Source organism: Salvelinus sp. IW2-2015, unplaced genomic scaffold, assembly GCF_002910315.2.
Source record: "Salvelinus sp. IW2-2015 unplaced genomic scaffold, ASM291031v2 Un_scaffold16597, whole genome shotgun sequence".
NCBI lineage: Eukaryota > Metazoa > Chordata > Actinopteri > Salmoniformes > Salmonidae > Salvelinus > Salvelinus sp. IW2-2015.
This window is the reverse complement of record NW_019957665.1, coordinates 1-13,968: the sequence shown is the minus strand read 5'-3', so window position 1 is coordinate 13,968 and position 13,968 is coordinate 1. Positions and strand designations below refer to the sequence as shown.

The following is a 13,968-nucleotide window of genomic DNA, read 5'->3' as shown; positions in this document are numbered from 1 at the left end:
GAATGAGCATTGGCTCATGTAGGCATTGGGAACTGGTAGTGCGTGCTGCATCCCGGACGAGCGCGATGTTTCGCACTACGTGCTTCAGTACAGTCGCTGGTCGATTCTGATTGAAGTTATGTGGCCTTACTATTCTTCGAGCCCTCTGGATCATTCTCAGGCCTATTCGACTTCATTCTCACCTATCCTGGACTCATTCTCAGCCCTATCCTGGGACTCATTCTGAGCCCCATCCTGGGACTCATTTCTCAGCCCTATCCTGGGACTCATTCTCAGCCCTATCCTGGGACTCATTCTCCACCCTATCCTGAGAGGACTAATATAGGAACCCATGTCCCTCTTACCCTTTGCCTCACCTTTCCCTATGATCTGTTAAATATTGTCTCGGTCAGTAATTTTGACTCATCTCGGTCAGCGATTTTGTAATGTACAGTTAAGTCACCACAATGTTTATTGTGGCAGTCAGTGTGTTGACAGTGTCCACAGTGTTTTATTTTTATTTATTTTACCGTTATTTTACCAGGTAAGTTGACTGAGAACACGTTCTCATTTGCAGCAACGACCTGGGGAATAGTTACAGGGGAGAGGAGGGGGATGAATGAGCCAATTGTAAACTGGGGATTATTAGGTGACTGTGGGTTGAGGGCCAGATTGGGAATTTAGCCAGGACACCGGGGTTAACACCCCTACTCTTACGATAAGTGCCATGGATCTTTAATGACCTCAGAGAGTCAGGACACCCGTTTAACGTCCCACCGAAGACGGCACCCTACACAGAGCAGTGTCCCCAATCACTGCCCTGGGGCATTGGGATCTTTGTTTAGACGAGAGAAAGAGTGCCTCCTACTGGCCCTCCAACACCACTTCCAGCAGCACCTGGTCTCCCATCCAGGGACTGACCAGGACCAACCCTGCTTAGCTTCAGAAGCAAGCCAGCAGTGGTATGCAGGGTGGTATGCGTAGGGAAGTGACAGGTGGGAGGAGCTATAGGACGGGCTCATTGTTATGGCTGTAATGGAAGTTAATGGTTTCCATATGTTTGATGTGTTTGATACCTTCCATTGATTCCATTCCAGACATTAGAATTAGCCCGTCCTCCTATAGCTCCTCCCACAGCCTCCACTGCTTACCATAGACACTTCATTTAGATTTTGAAAGGATTTGATAGGTTTAACAGTATAGCCAAGAACTTACCAAGCCTATTCAAGGGAAAGCAATACTACCATATTGCTTTAACCTATCTGAAATGTCTCGGGGGTAGAGGTTTGGGGTTATTTCTGGACGGGACCCTATTGTGCATCCCAAATGGCACCCTAGTTCCCATATAGTGCACTACTTTATAGTACACTACTTTCATGTGTGATGGAGCAGCAGTAGTGCACTATAAAGGGCATAGGGTGTCATTTGGGAAGCAGATATAGCTGTCTTAGTAGTGTGACAGTAGTGTGAGTGGCTCTCCTGCTGGTGAATGTAGGAATACTCAGAGTGGAAGACGGGGGCGGTGGTGTCTGTCTGCCTGGGCTCTACGTCGGCCTCACAGATCGCCTGGCCTCCTTCAGCTGCCTGCTCACTGAGTCCACCCAGGAACTGTGTGACCAGCTCAAGGCTACCTACAGAGACAAGCTGAAGGACATCTGCAGGACTGGTGATGAGTGTACACATTTTAACCAGGGCTGTGTTCATTAGGCACCAAACACAACAAAACTATAGAAGCCTGGAAAACTGCTCATTTTCCTTTGTTTGTTTTGTTGTTGACATATGATGTTTCATGACATAATGAAAACGACCCAAGTTGTTATTGTAAAAGAGATATGATTCTCCCAATGACTTAGCTAAATAAAAGCTAAATAACGGTTGAATAAATATCCATAGTCTTCCCAATGCATAGTATTATAGAGAGTACTCTATGTATTACCTGGAGGATAACTTTGCTTCCTCCTACACTGACCTACAGAGAAACTGGGCATTACAACCATGGTCCATCCCAAGATGTCAAAGTCCTTTTCACTGCCTGAGCCTGAGATGCGAGACGACTTCCTCACGTGTAAGATGTCTTTTTTATTGCATTAGCAACCATTTCTAATTTGATTTGCATAGCTAGTGCTCTTCACAATGAGCTAACCCTTTTGAGAAATAGCCTGACTTGCTGTAACCTTTCACATGTATTATAGCGACTTAGGTAGCCTTTGAATAAGGATGTGTGTTTTTGTATTGTCCCTGCATGTGTCCTGTGCTGGCGACAAATCCATTTTCCCCTCTGACGATTAATAAAGTTTATTCAATTAAATGTGTCTTACTTGGCAGATGCCAGCAGTCTGACCTTTGACCCAGACACTGTCCACAAGTTCCTGAGACTAACCGAAGACGACAGGAAGGTGACCAACACCACGCCCTGGCAGCACAGCTACCCAGACACGCCCGAACGCTTCGAGTACTGGCGCCAGGTGATGACCTCAGAGAGCTTCTACCTGGGCCGACACTACTTTGAGGCAGAGCTGAGTGGGGAGGGCGTGCACGTGGGACTCACCTACAAGAGCATCGACCGGAAAGGCGTGGAGAGAGGCAGCTGCATCACAGGAAATGACTTCTCGTGGAGCCTCGGAAGGGAGGGGCGGAGCTTTTCCACTTGGCATGCTGATATGGAGGCGGTCGTGGAAGCCACAAGTGTGTTCACGAGGATCGGCGTCTACATCGACTTTGACTCAGGCTCATTAGCTTTCTATGGTGTGACTGACGTCGCTATGKCACTCCTCTACAGGTACAAGGCTGAGTTCATGGAGCCCTTGTATCCTACTGTCTGGCTCTCAAAGAAGGACAGTGTGGTGTTATTGGTTGGTCCTAAGGACCCCCCACTAATGAAGAGCTCAACTCTGCCTGCCACCCRCATCACTCCCATGGCAACATCAGCTCCTGTCACTCCGGAATCATAATYCTTTGACTGCAGTAGTGRAGTTAGGTTAGAGAGGCGGACCAGTACACATTTCTGTTTCTCACAAATACAATAAAGTATCTGTTTCTATTCATAAGCAGTTGCCTGATAACGGCGTGCAACTGATCACCCGCTTACTTCATCTTAACACGGACACCAGCCAACACGTATCCACAGACAACAGACAGGGACTTTACAGGGGTGTCTGCACTCATCCAGAGCCTATATACTAGGCGGGTGTCAGAGGAAGCCAAAAAATTCTCCAGACTCCAGTCACCCAGCTCATAGACTGTTCTCTCTACTAACCGGCCAGCACGTACGGTACCAGCCCAAGTCTAGGTCCAAAAGGCTCTTAATAGCTTCTACCCCCAAGCTATAAGACTGCTGAACAATTAATCAATTGCACCCGGACTTTGTTTTTACACTGCTGCTACTCGCTGTTTATTATCTATGTACAAATTACCTCGACTAACCTGTACCCCCGCACATTGACTCGTACCGGTACCCTCTGTATATAGCCTCGTTATTGTTAGTTAATTTTATTGTGTTACTTTTTTTTACTTTTTACTTTAGTTTATTTAGAAATATTTCTTAACTCTATTTCTTGAACTGCATTGTTGGTTAAGGCTTGTAAGTAAGCATTTCACGGTAAGGTCTGGACCTGTTGTATTCGGCGCATGTGACAAATATAATTTGATTTGATATAGAACAAAAAACATACTGAGGGATTGAAAGTAATATTTAACTGCCCTTTTTATTGGACAGGTTAGCAAGTTACTGACTTGCAACTGCTGTGATTGGTCTTTCATTGGCAAAAACACACTATGTTTATTTGACATTGTGCTGAGTACTAACTACCAAGATGAGTTCAAGGGCTGTCTTCATTGTTGTGTCAATGTCAATCTAATGTAAATAATATTTAACAATGTGACAAAGCTTTTGTAAAAATCTTTTCAGAATTGATTTACAAATATGATTACTTGACTTTTTTAAAAATACCTAATACTTAATATGAATTTAAGCATGAAACATATTATTTTACATTTTAGATACATTACAACACATAAGAAATTATTCTCATAAGAATGTGCACAAAATATTTACAGATACCATGACACACAGTCTCAGGCAGTGAAATCGATTGAGGTCTCGTTCTCATCATACGCGGGATTAACAAAATGCACACCTGACGGCGTCAGGGAGATAGAGTTGGCGGCTTCAGTCCCATAGATACCTGGTACTTCGGGCATCATGGTGGGCTTGTCGAAGATGGGGTTTTCAAAGCCGTGGTCCGTGAAGTCCCCTATCTCCTCCTTGCTTCTCCTTAAGCTGCTCAGAGAAGGGATGGAGATGGTGGGCATGGWTGGCATTTTTATGACGCCTCTGCGGAAGAGGACAGCCAGGAGGGGAAGACCAGCGACTACTATCAGGACCCCGAACACGGCTCCCACTACAACTCCTGCGTTGTCCCCTGCCCCGTCACCACTGGTGGCCCCAGAAGAGGCCTGGAACTCAGCCCCGGTTATGCCCAGGTTTGAGCCTTGGGCTTGGACGTCCTTCAATATGTCCCGAGCCAGGGCCTCTGCCACCGCACCAGACTCCCCATCCAGGAGCACGATTTGGATCTCGGCTGCAGCCACACGTGGGATCACCCCGAGGAAATACTGAGATTTGAGCACCTTGGACATGCCTAGCTGAATGGACTGGTACGAGGGCAGACCAAGGAAGAGGTGCTGCAGTCGATTCCGATAAGACACAAGGTTGAAGCCTGAGGAATACTGGATGGTGACGATGGCYCCYCACACGTCYCAGCAGTGRSCRGTGGGGTACAGTGGCTTCTTACAGCTCATAGGAGCGCATGTCACGGTGCCGCAGATCCTGTTGTGATTCGCAGAGTTCCCACAGTCGCAGCCAGAGGCATCACTGCAGCCAGAAGCCCCGACGCTGGGGGATGAGGTTCCGTGGAACTGCAMCCYGCCAGAGTGTGACCCCAGATAATGYGTGAACTCCGAGCTGCTGCTGAACTTCTTCCCCAGAACGGACACACTCTGGACAGGGACGCTGGGCTGGTTGGAGGTGGTGTCCYCGCGGAAKGAGGAGCCAGCGCGGAACAACACGTTGTCATACTGGCAGGGTACGCTCTCCTCATGTACCGAGAACAGGAAGCGACCTTTCTCCAGGTCGTSTAAAGACTCTGCCGCCTGCCACAGCGCCGGGTCGAACCACTGCAGAGACTCTGCATCTTTGAACTGGGCGGTGACGCCRGCCCCYCAACCGGGGTCCCCTCCATTACTGACCGTGAAGCCGCCCCCCGAGGGAAGGATGAACTCTCCGTRCACCGGTAGCCGCATCTCKTGGACGGAGTGGACCGTCTCCACATACACAGACACATTCCTCTGAGCCGAGAACTGCACTATGTCGTTACCGCAGGGCACGGACCCTRTMTCCCAGTTGGTCTMGTTTTCATAGTTAGTGTCGGGTATCCACTGCTTGTACAGGGCGTCAGCTGCCCCGAACAGACAGAGACCGAGGAGAAGAAACACGGCTGGTGTTTTTGGCATCCTGAATGCTTGTGACAGAAGTGGATGGACTACGGGGTGACCTTTGTCTCTGACAGTGTGACTGTCACATGAGGGAGTGAGTGCACAGGTTCCCAGATTAGGAAGTTGATGAGCTCTGGTAGACACTCATCTTTACCGGCTGGTCACCAGCTTGGTCAACGACGATTAACTGCTGCTGCAGCAATATAATGTGCCCCAAATAACAGTGTAGATGTCTCTATGAAAGATTTGTGATTTGATTTAGGCCTAAACCTTTCATAGCCTTTATGCCTAAAAAACTGTATGCTGAAACCACTGTATAGTGCTAAAAAAATTGCATCTAAAAGTAAAAAGCTGCTATAGTGATGTTTCTTGTGACCAGCGTGGAATTGAAATAAAAAATTTGTATTGGGAACTCATCAATGTTAAATCTAAACATTCATATGTAAAAAAAATAAAAAAAAAAATAGATTTGTCAAACTCTGTTCCCATTACCTTGGTTGGACCAGTCATTTAAGGCAGGGTTTCCCAAACTCGGTCCTGGGGCCTGCGTGCACATTTAGGTTTTTGCACTAGCACTACACAGCTGATTAAAATAACCAACTCATCATCAAACGTTGATTAATTTAATCAGCTTTGTAGCGCTAGGGCAAAAAACAAAATGTGCACACAGGACCGAGTTTGGGCAACCCTGGGCTGCGTTCAGTATGTTTTACGTTCAATTGAACAGAAAACATTTCTGTACTGAATCGACCAGTTGAAAAACAGGGAGGGGTTGTGTGTTGGGAATAGCACTGAATCGCGCCACCGACCACTTCTGCTCTCGGACAGTTCATGGGATGTGTCGTCAGCGATCGAGATCACTTGGTGAGGGCTCGCCTGGTTTTTTGTGTTTTCCGGAGTCCGCAAGGCTGGGTGTGTGGCTCGTCTGTAAGCTTGATGACCCTAGGTTCTGCTAAGCCGTTGGTAGCAGTGATAACTGAATATAACGATGAATTAAGGCGTGCAAGTTGAGTCCCTGGATAACCACATTGACATGGTTTTTTGCTGTTTACATCTCGCACCAGACAACTTCCTTTGAGGCATAGGTAAGCTTCCGCCAGCGCGGCACTGCCCTGTCCCTGGAACTATCCTGCCGTGTATTAACTGGCGGGGCTCAGACTACGCAGGAAAGAACTGTGCTGGGTAGATGATTTGCATATGCTGCGTGCCTCGACGTGGCTGGATTTATAGTGCTACAGGATAGTGGATTGGAAATGACCAAACGACCGCTTGCTAACGGCACTTGCCATGTCCTACTGCCCTTTAAAATTCGTCACTCCATTGCTTCAAGCCACATCCACCTAACATGGGACAGCAACACCTCATACTTTACCGGTTTCATTAGGGCGCAAGAAAATGACCCTCAACACGTCTGTTACAAAGACGTGGTTTTGAAACGGTGTATTGATTCGCAACTACGCGTTCTGACAATAATTGATATCGCACTCTTGATAATGGGTCGTGTGTGGGGCTATACATGTTGGGCGGGGATTCTTTTTTTGGGGGTGAGACGCTTTGCAGATGATCAAGGTGGGTATGAAATGAAACCATTAAAAATTAAAGACCTGAAAATGATCAGTCTAATCACAAGCAGTAAGTTATGTTCAAGTTGAGGTAAAGATATCTCCATMAATATATATTTTTATGAATTAATWAATTAATTTATACAATTAGTGATATCACATTTCACATCACATAGGATTTTCAAATCTCTGGTTCAGATCTTAACAAAGTTGCAATCAGGCAACTTATTCTGCACCCATGAGTGGGGTCCTTCATACAAGCATGTTTGTTTACCTACACGTCATCCGGAAGTGAGTGTCAAAMATGATGAGACTGGTGAGATCTCTTACTATTTWKAAAKAAATAAGTTGTTTTATATCTTTAATWATTGATGACACTATGCCTGGTAACGCTTTACTGTTCAAGTTGCTCTCATGGCGTTTTTCTTAGCTAACTTTGTGTTGCCCTACTTCAYTGAGCCTTACTAGCTAACTGTTAGCTAGCTTGCTCACTTAACTTCTTGTTCTTTTAGCTAGCTAGCTACGTTTTTATGCAATTATTTGAATAGATAAACCTTTAATGTATTAAACCGAACTATTTAGCTAGAATGCACAAATTACCCCAGAGCCATCTAATTAGTGTGTCCCTCACTGTCATGTCAGTTAGCTACTACTGTACATCTATCTGCTGTACAGTAGTAGCTATCTAAGTAGCGTTAGCCACCTCAAAATGAGCCTTGTTTGACAGCTCATTTCTWTCTTGAAAGGATTCACAGGAGGCAGATGCTCCACTCTTTGGTGACGACGATGATGATGCCCCCACCGCCACCAGACAGAAGAAYTCAGAAATCAAGTGCGTTTTGGAAGTTGATTTACTAATTGATGAGGAGTAACAACAAACTGATTTTGTCATTTCAACCCGTATCAGCTATTCTGATCGACCAGAACAAGAGATGTTGTTTTGCTGTAAATGTGAACTATTCCTCTCTCTCTCTCTCGTGTGTGTGTGTGTGTGTGTGTGTGTGTGTGTGTGTGTGTGTGTGTGTGATCAAAACCTGCTCTTGTTTTAGGCATCCCCTGGCCACGTTTTTCCATCTCTTCTTTTCCGCAACCAGTGCCATCTTAGTCTACCTACTGTGTGAAATCCTGAGGAGTAGTTTCATCGTCTGTATGGTCACCATCATACCTCCTCCTTTCATGTGACTTCTGGACAGTCAAGGTGGGTGGGTTGTCACAGTTTGTGGTACAACTTAATTTAGTCATACCCTTTTCACACTATCGTGTTGGCCTGGAATTTTCTTTTTCACATGGCCCTTTCCCACATTCCAGCAATTATGTTGGATGTGTAACCAGGCCAGGCTAGCACAAGCTTGACAGAGTAGTGTGAAAAGGGTAAAAGCCTTTTTTTTTATAGGTACAGTTGGTGAGTGATCCCATTGTGTTTCTTTCTCAGAATGTGTCTGGCAGGTTGATGGTGGGCCTCAGTGGTGGAACCAGGTGGATGAGGATGGACAGAGCCACTGGGTGTTTGAGTCCAGACCAGTACGGTTGCAGTATAGTCCATGACTGTATTTGTATTTATTACGGCTCCCCATTAGCTTCTGCCAATGCAGCTTCTACTCTGCCTGGGGTCCAAAACATTAAGGCACTTACAATATAAACAAAAGATAAAACAGTACATCATATAACCACTACATATCTACAATACAAAATGTATAATACCATATTACAATATACGTGTGTGCTAGTACTTGTATGCGTGTGTCTGTACATTTGTGTGTCTCTTCACAGTCCCCACTGTTCCATAAGGTATATTTTTAGCTATTTTTAAAAGAAAGTCTGATTCTACTGCTTGCATCAGTTACCTGATGTGGAATAGAGTTTTCCTATAAAGTCATTGGCTCCTCTACCTTGTAGTTACTGTGCGCCTCCCATAGTCTGTTCTGGACTTGGGGATTGTGAAGAGACCTCTGGTGGCATGTCTTGTGGGGTATGCATAGGTGTCTGAGCTGTGTGCTAGTAGTTTAAACAGAAAGATCGGTACATTCAGCTTGTCAACACTTCTTACAACAACAAGTAGTGCTGAAGTCAATCTCTCACGCACTTTGAGCCATGAGAGATTTACATGCATATCATTAATGTTAGCTCCCCGTGTACATCCAAGGGCCAGGCATGCTGCCCTGTTCTGAGCCAATTGTAATTTTCCAAAGTCCCTCATTGTGGCACCTGGCCACACTATTGAACAGTAGTCCAGGTGTGACAAAACTAAGGCCTGTAGGAGCTGCCTTGTTGATAGTGTTGTTAAGAAGGCAGAATAGCACTTTATTATGGACAGACTTCTCCCCATCTTAGCTACTGTTGTATCAATATGTTTTGACCATGACAGTTTACAATCCAGGGTTACTGCAAGCAGTTTGGTCACCTCKATTTCCACATTATTCATTACAAGWTMTAGTTGAGGTTTAGGGATTGAMTTGTCCCAAATACAATGCTTTTAYTTTTGGAAATATTTAGGACTAAGTTATTCCTTGCCACKCATTCTGAAACTAGCTGCAGCTCTTTGTTATGTGTTGCAGTCATTTCAGTCGCCGTAGTAGCTYACGTGTTGAGTCATCCTCATACATAGACACACTGGCTTTACTCATYTCGTTAGTAAAGATTGAKWAAAGTAAGGGGCCTAAACAGCTGCCCTGGGGAATTCCTGATTCTACTTGGATTATGTTGGAGAGGCTTCCATTAAAGAACACCCTCTGTGTTCTGTTAGACAAGTAACTCTTTATCCACAATGTAGCAGGGGGTGTAAAGCCATTACACATACYTTTTTCCAGCAGCCGACTATGATCAATAATGTCAAAAGCCGCARTGAAGTCTWACAAAACAGCCCCCACAATCTTTTTATCAATTTCTCTCAGCCAATTTGTTTACTGTAAAATAGCATTGTATCTGGTCAAGAAGGTTACTAAGGGTTGGTAACAGGCTGAGAGGAGTTGTAGTTGTGCCTGTCTATTAGTTTAGTTCATTTATTTATTCGCACCCACAAAATACAAGTGAAAGACAAACAGTGCAGATAAACAACAAGGTGAGTTTGGATATCAAAGAGGGCTTATATGAAAATTGCACCCCCCAAAAGAAACGGTGTATAGAAAATCAGACTGTTCAATCAATTAAACAAAGCACAGAGTCTACGACTGAAAGAATTGCAACAATTAAGACTTCTGTAGAACATCATCATGTGCTTKATTTTCCCAACTCTCTGTAGGCAACCAGTAGAAAAGTTCCAACCAACTCTGAATCACAGATCTTCTGGCTGGGTCTGGTTGTGTGTCCAGTCCTCTGGGTCATCTTTGTGTTCAGTACTCTCTTCTCCTTCAAGTTTAAGTGGCTGGTGCGTTTCAGGCCTTTCCCCATTGAATTTAGACATCTCTAATTTCCCACTGGATAATTAATATGTCAAACCTAGTAGAAGCTAGCTATATGATTTGAACTTAAACAGATACATGCATTGTTTTGGGTTCTCAAAGAAACATAAATAATCACAACGCATTGCATTTTTATGTCATGTCCCCTTGCAGGCAGTGGTGATCATGGGTGTGGCCTTGCAGTGGGCCAACCTGTATGGATATGTGCGATGCAAAGTAGGCGGGAAGACCAACTTGAGAGAGCATGGCAACCAACTACCTTGGCAGCCAGTTCTTCAAACGGGTATATAGTTCTTATTTAAAAGCAGATCATATTAGACATTTCAGCTCATAGGTAGCAATTCGGAGGATAATAAACCACAACAAATGTTTTATTTAGACTACAATTGTATTTCCCATTTGAGATCGGGTTCAGTTGCAACATGGACTACTTTTGTCTGTGATAATATAGTTATATGATATTTCTGCCATCTAAACATTCATGTTTGTTTTCTTTATATAGGCAATGGCCAAACAGGGACCCTAGAGGTGGATGTGCAGAGAGAAGAAACATGAGCATTTCTGCTAATGTAATATTTTATGTTATCAAGAGGATCTTGCCTTGCTTTAACTGAGGCATAGGCTACTGTTATTTTTCTTAATTCCTGTTGAACAGGTGGAAGGCATCTCTCTATTCTGAGGGCACAGGGTTGTTCCTACAGAGTCCTACAAACTATGTAGTATAAAACTAAGATACTACTAGGTTTCTTTGTATGTTTGTTCATTTGTTTTCTGCTAAATATTCAAATACAACCTTGTTAATGATTGATAACTGCTGATTGTAATATAAGAAATTTGTAAATATTATATTTACATAAAATGTCTGGGTGAATGAATAAAACGAAAGTGTATGTCAAGTGAGTTGTAATAATATCATGCAAAAAATATCCACACTAAATGCAGCCAAGCCAAGCCAATGGAATTTGTCCTTGGAAGTTTGGCGCAAAGAARCAGAAGCCACTTSACCAACCGTCAACAACCCTTTTAATCTGTGGTTCAGTTGGCTAACTAATTTACCTGGCAGGGGGTGAACTGTTTTACAAATGCTTGACAATAAAATAGTAAAGTTATACCTAAGAAGGGAATTGTTAACAGAATGACTGCGACAGATGAAACATATTTGTGGAGAGAGAAGATTGAGGAGAAGCTCAAACGGGTAACGTTAGGCTCGCTGGCTAGTTACAGTAGCTAGCGTTAGCAAATCAAGTTATCCATGAACTAGGACTAACGTTAGCAGCTGTAGCTTGCTAGTRACGCCTGGGTTAGGGTGTCAATCAGACCACACAATGGCTAGTGAACACTTAACATGTCTGTCCTAATATTATATGACATTGCTTGCTAGAGTAGTAGACTTACTATTAACGTTTTGACTATTTGTATGAGAACTCACTGTAGCCTCATTAAAAGGGACAATAATATTCGCTGTAGGAAGAGCTAACGTTAGCCAAATTAGATTAAACTAGCTAGCTACCAATCCGTTTTCTTCTCAAGGATCAAGATCTGCTGACATTCGTTAGCGACAGCCTTAAAAGAAGTGATCAACTGACTAAAGGCATGGTAAGCTACACCTGAAAGCAAAGAACTTGAATCATCTTACATAAGCTAGCTACCTGACTTGTGTCCAACTAACTTTACTGTGTCACAGATATGAATTAAATCAGTGTTTGACTTGGGCAGGAGCTCACTGGAACTGAGTAACGTTACCACACCTCAAATGTGCTACTACTTGAGTTTCTGCACTTCTCACAAAATATTATTAGCTAAAACGTATTGGTGAGTTAATGTATTGAATTGCAAATAAAGTAGAGTTCAAATGCCATGTCTTATTAAGATAGCTTCAGTTCTATGCAAGCTTTAACGTGAGACAGTGTAGCTCAAGGTGTGGTGTCCTAGGTGTCCATTCTCTCATCGTTGGAGGGCCGTTTGGAGCACCTGGAGAACTCGGTCGTTCCCATGCACGAAAGCACACAGAACCTACTGCAGCTGAAGGGGACAATGCAGAAGACATTATTCTACYTGGACGATGCCATCGGCCATTACCAAGCCGTCCGAGACACAGACAAGATCATCATACAGGGGTGAGAATAGGGAGAACGATGACACACACACACTCACACAAGCCCCATATTTGACCTCGTATACCCTATTCACAATACTGTGTGGAGTTGGCCTGCACTGGCCTGGTTAGGTAACATTTAGTTGCTGGAATTATACTGGAAAAGGACAATGATCCAAGCCAGCACAGCTTGTTTTGGGAAGCCACGAGAGAGGGAAAAGAGTACTACTGATCTTCTGTTAATTGAGGTTCAGTATGATGTTCTGTTAATAGAGGTTCAGTATGATGTTCTGTTAATAGACGTTCAGTATGATGTTCTGTTAATAGAGGTTCAGTATGATTTTCTGTTAATAGACGTTCAGTATGATGTTCTGTTAATAGAGGTTCTGTATGATCTGTTAATAGACGTTCAGTATGATGTTCTGTTAATAGAGGTTCAGTATGATGTTCTGTTAATAGAGGTTCAGTATGATGTTCTGTTAATAGACGTTCAGTATGATGTTCTGTTAATAGACGTTCAGTATGATGTTTTGTTAATAGAGGTTCAGTATGATGTTCTGTTAATAGACGTTCAGTATGATGTTCTGTTAATAGAGGTTCAATATGGGTCAAGGGAGAAGGAGAGGGAGAATAGTCATATTTGTGTCAAATACATGACTGATCAACTGATAATTTTAGATGAAATACGTAATTTTTTTCTGTATGTACATGTGTTTCTTTGCAAAGGCCTACAGGAAGAATTTCTGACTATCTAGCCTGTGTTCACCGACTCAAGAAAGCAGAGGAGTACTTTCAACAGGAAGACCCGGACGGGCCTGAGCTGAATATGCTGGTAACACTGTCTTCATGTATTTCTGTTGCCATCTCTAATTCAATCAAGCCAGGTTCTCTTTGTAGAAGTATGAATACTATCAAACAGTTGGACAAGAGAATAGAGTATGCTTCGCTTCAGTGAAAGGGTGCTCATTAGTCACAAGATGCCTTATTTTACTAGAAGAAGATGGTCGCTATTAAATCACTACAGTCATTATCCAATAACTGTTAGATTTAAATCACTATATAGTCACTATCCAATAACTGTTAGATTTAAATCACTAGATAGTCACTATCCGATAACTGTTAGATTTAAATCACTAGATAGTCACTATCCGATAACTGTTAGATTTAAATCACTAGATAGTCACTATCCGATAACTGTTAGATTTAAATCACTATATAGTCACTATCCAATAACTGTTAGATTTAAATCACTAGATAGTCACTATCCGATAACTGTTAGATTTAAATCACTAGATAGTCACTATCCGATAACTGTTCGATTTAAATCACTAGATAGTCACTATCCAATAACTGTTAGATTTAAATCACTATATAGTCACTATCCAATAACTGTTCGATTTAAATCACTAGATAGTCACTATCCAATAACTGTTAGATTTAA

General features: G+C 43.3%; 2 protein-coding genes and 2 pseudogenes across 2 annotated transcripts; 3 read left to right on the top strand and 1 right to left on the bottom strand.

Moving 5' to 3' along the window:
• Positions 1 to 3,332, top strand: part of LOC112080935 (tripartite motif-containing protein 16-like protein) — a 10,793-nt pseudogene extending 7,461 nt beyond the window's left edge.
• Positions 3,333 to 3,669: 337 nt separating this feature from the next.
• Positions 3,670 to 5,490, bottom strand: amn (amnion associated transmembrane protein). Its single transcript, XM_024146884.1, has one exon. It carries the CDS (start codon positions 5,488 to 5,490, stop codon positions 4,054 to 4,056), a length of 1,437 nt encoding a protein of 478 aa, XP_024002652.1. The 3' UTR covers positions 3,670 to 4,053.
• Positions 5,491 to 6,977: 1,487 nt separating this feature from the next.
• LOC112080938 (Golgi apparatus membrane protein TVP23 homolog B-like) lies at positions 6,978 to 11,328 on the top strand (annotated as a pseudogene).
• A 239-nt stretch (positions 11,329 to 11,567) lies between these two features.
• On the top strand, positions 11,568 to 13,359 carry LOC112080934 (exocyst complex component 7-like; the record flags this gene model as incomplete). Its single annotated transcript, XM_070442763.1, has 4 exons — positions 11,568 to 11,627; positions 11,939 to 12,028; positions 12,365 to 12,549; positions 13,254 to 13,359. Coding segments are annotated over exons 1-4 (441 nt in total), but the record flags the coding sequence as incomplete, so codon positions are not given.
• Positions 13,360 to 13,968: the final 609 nt, after the last annotated feature.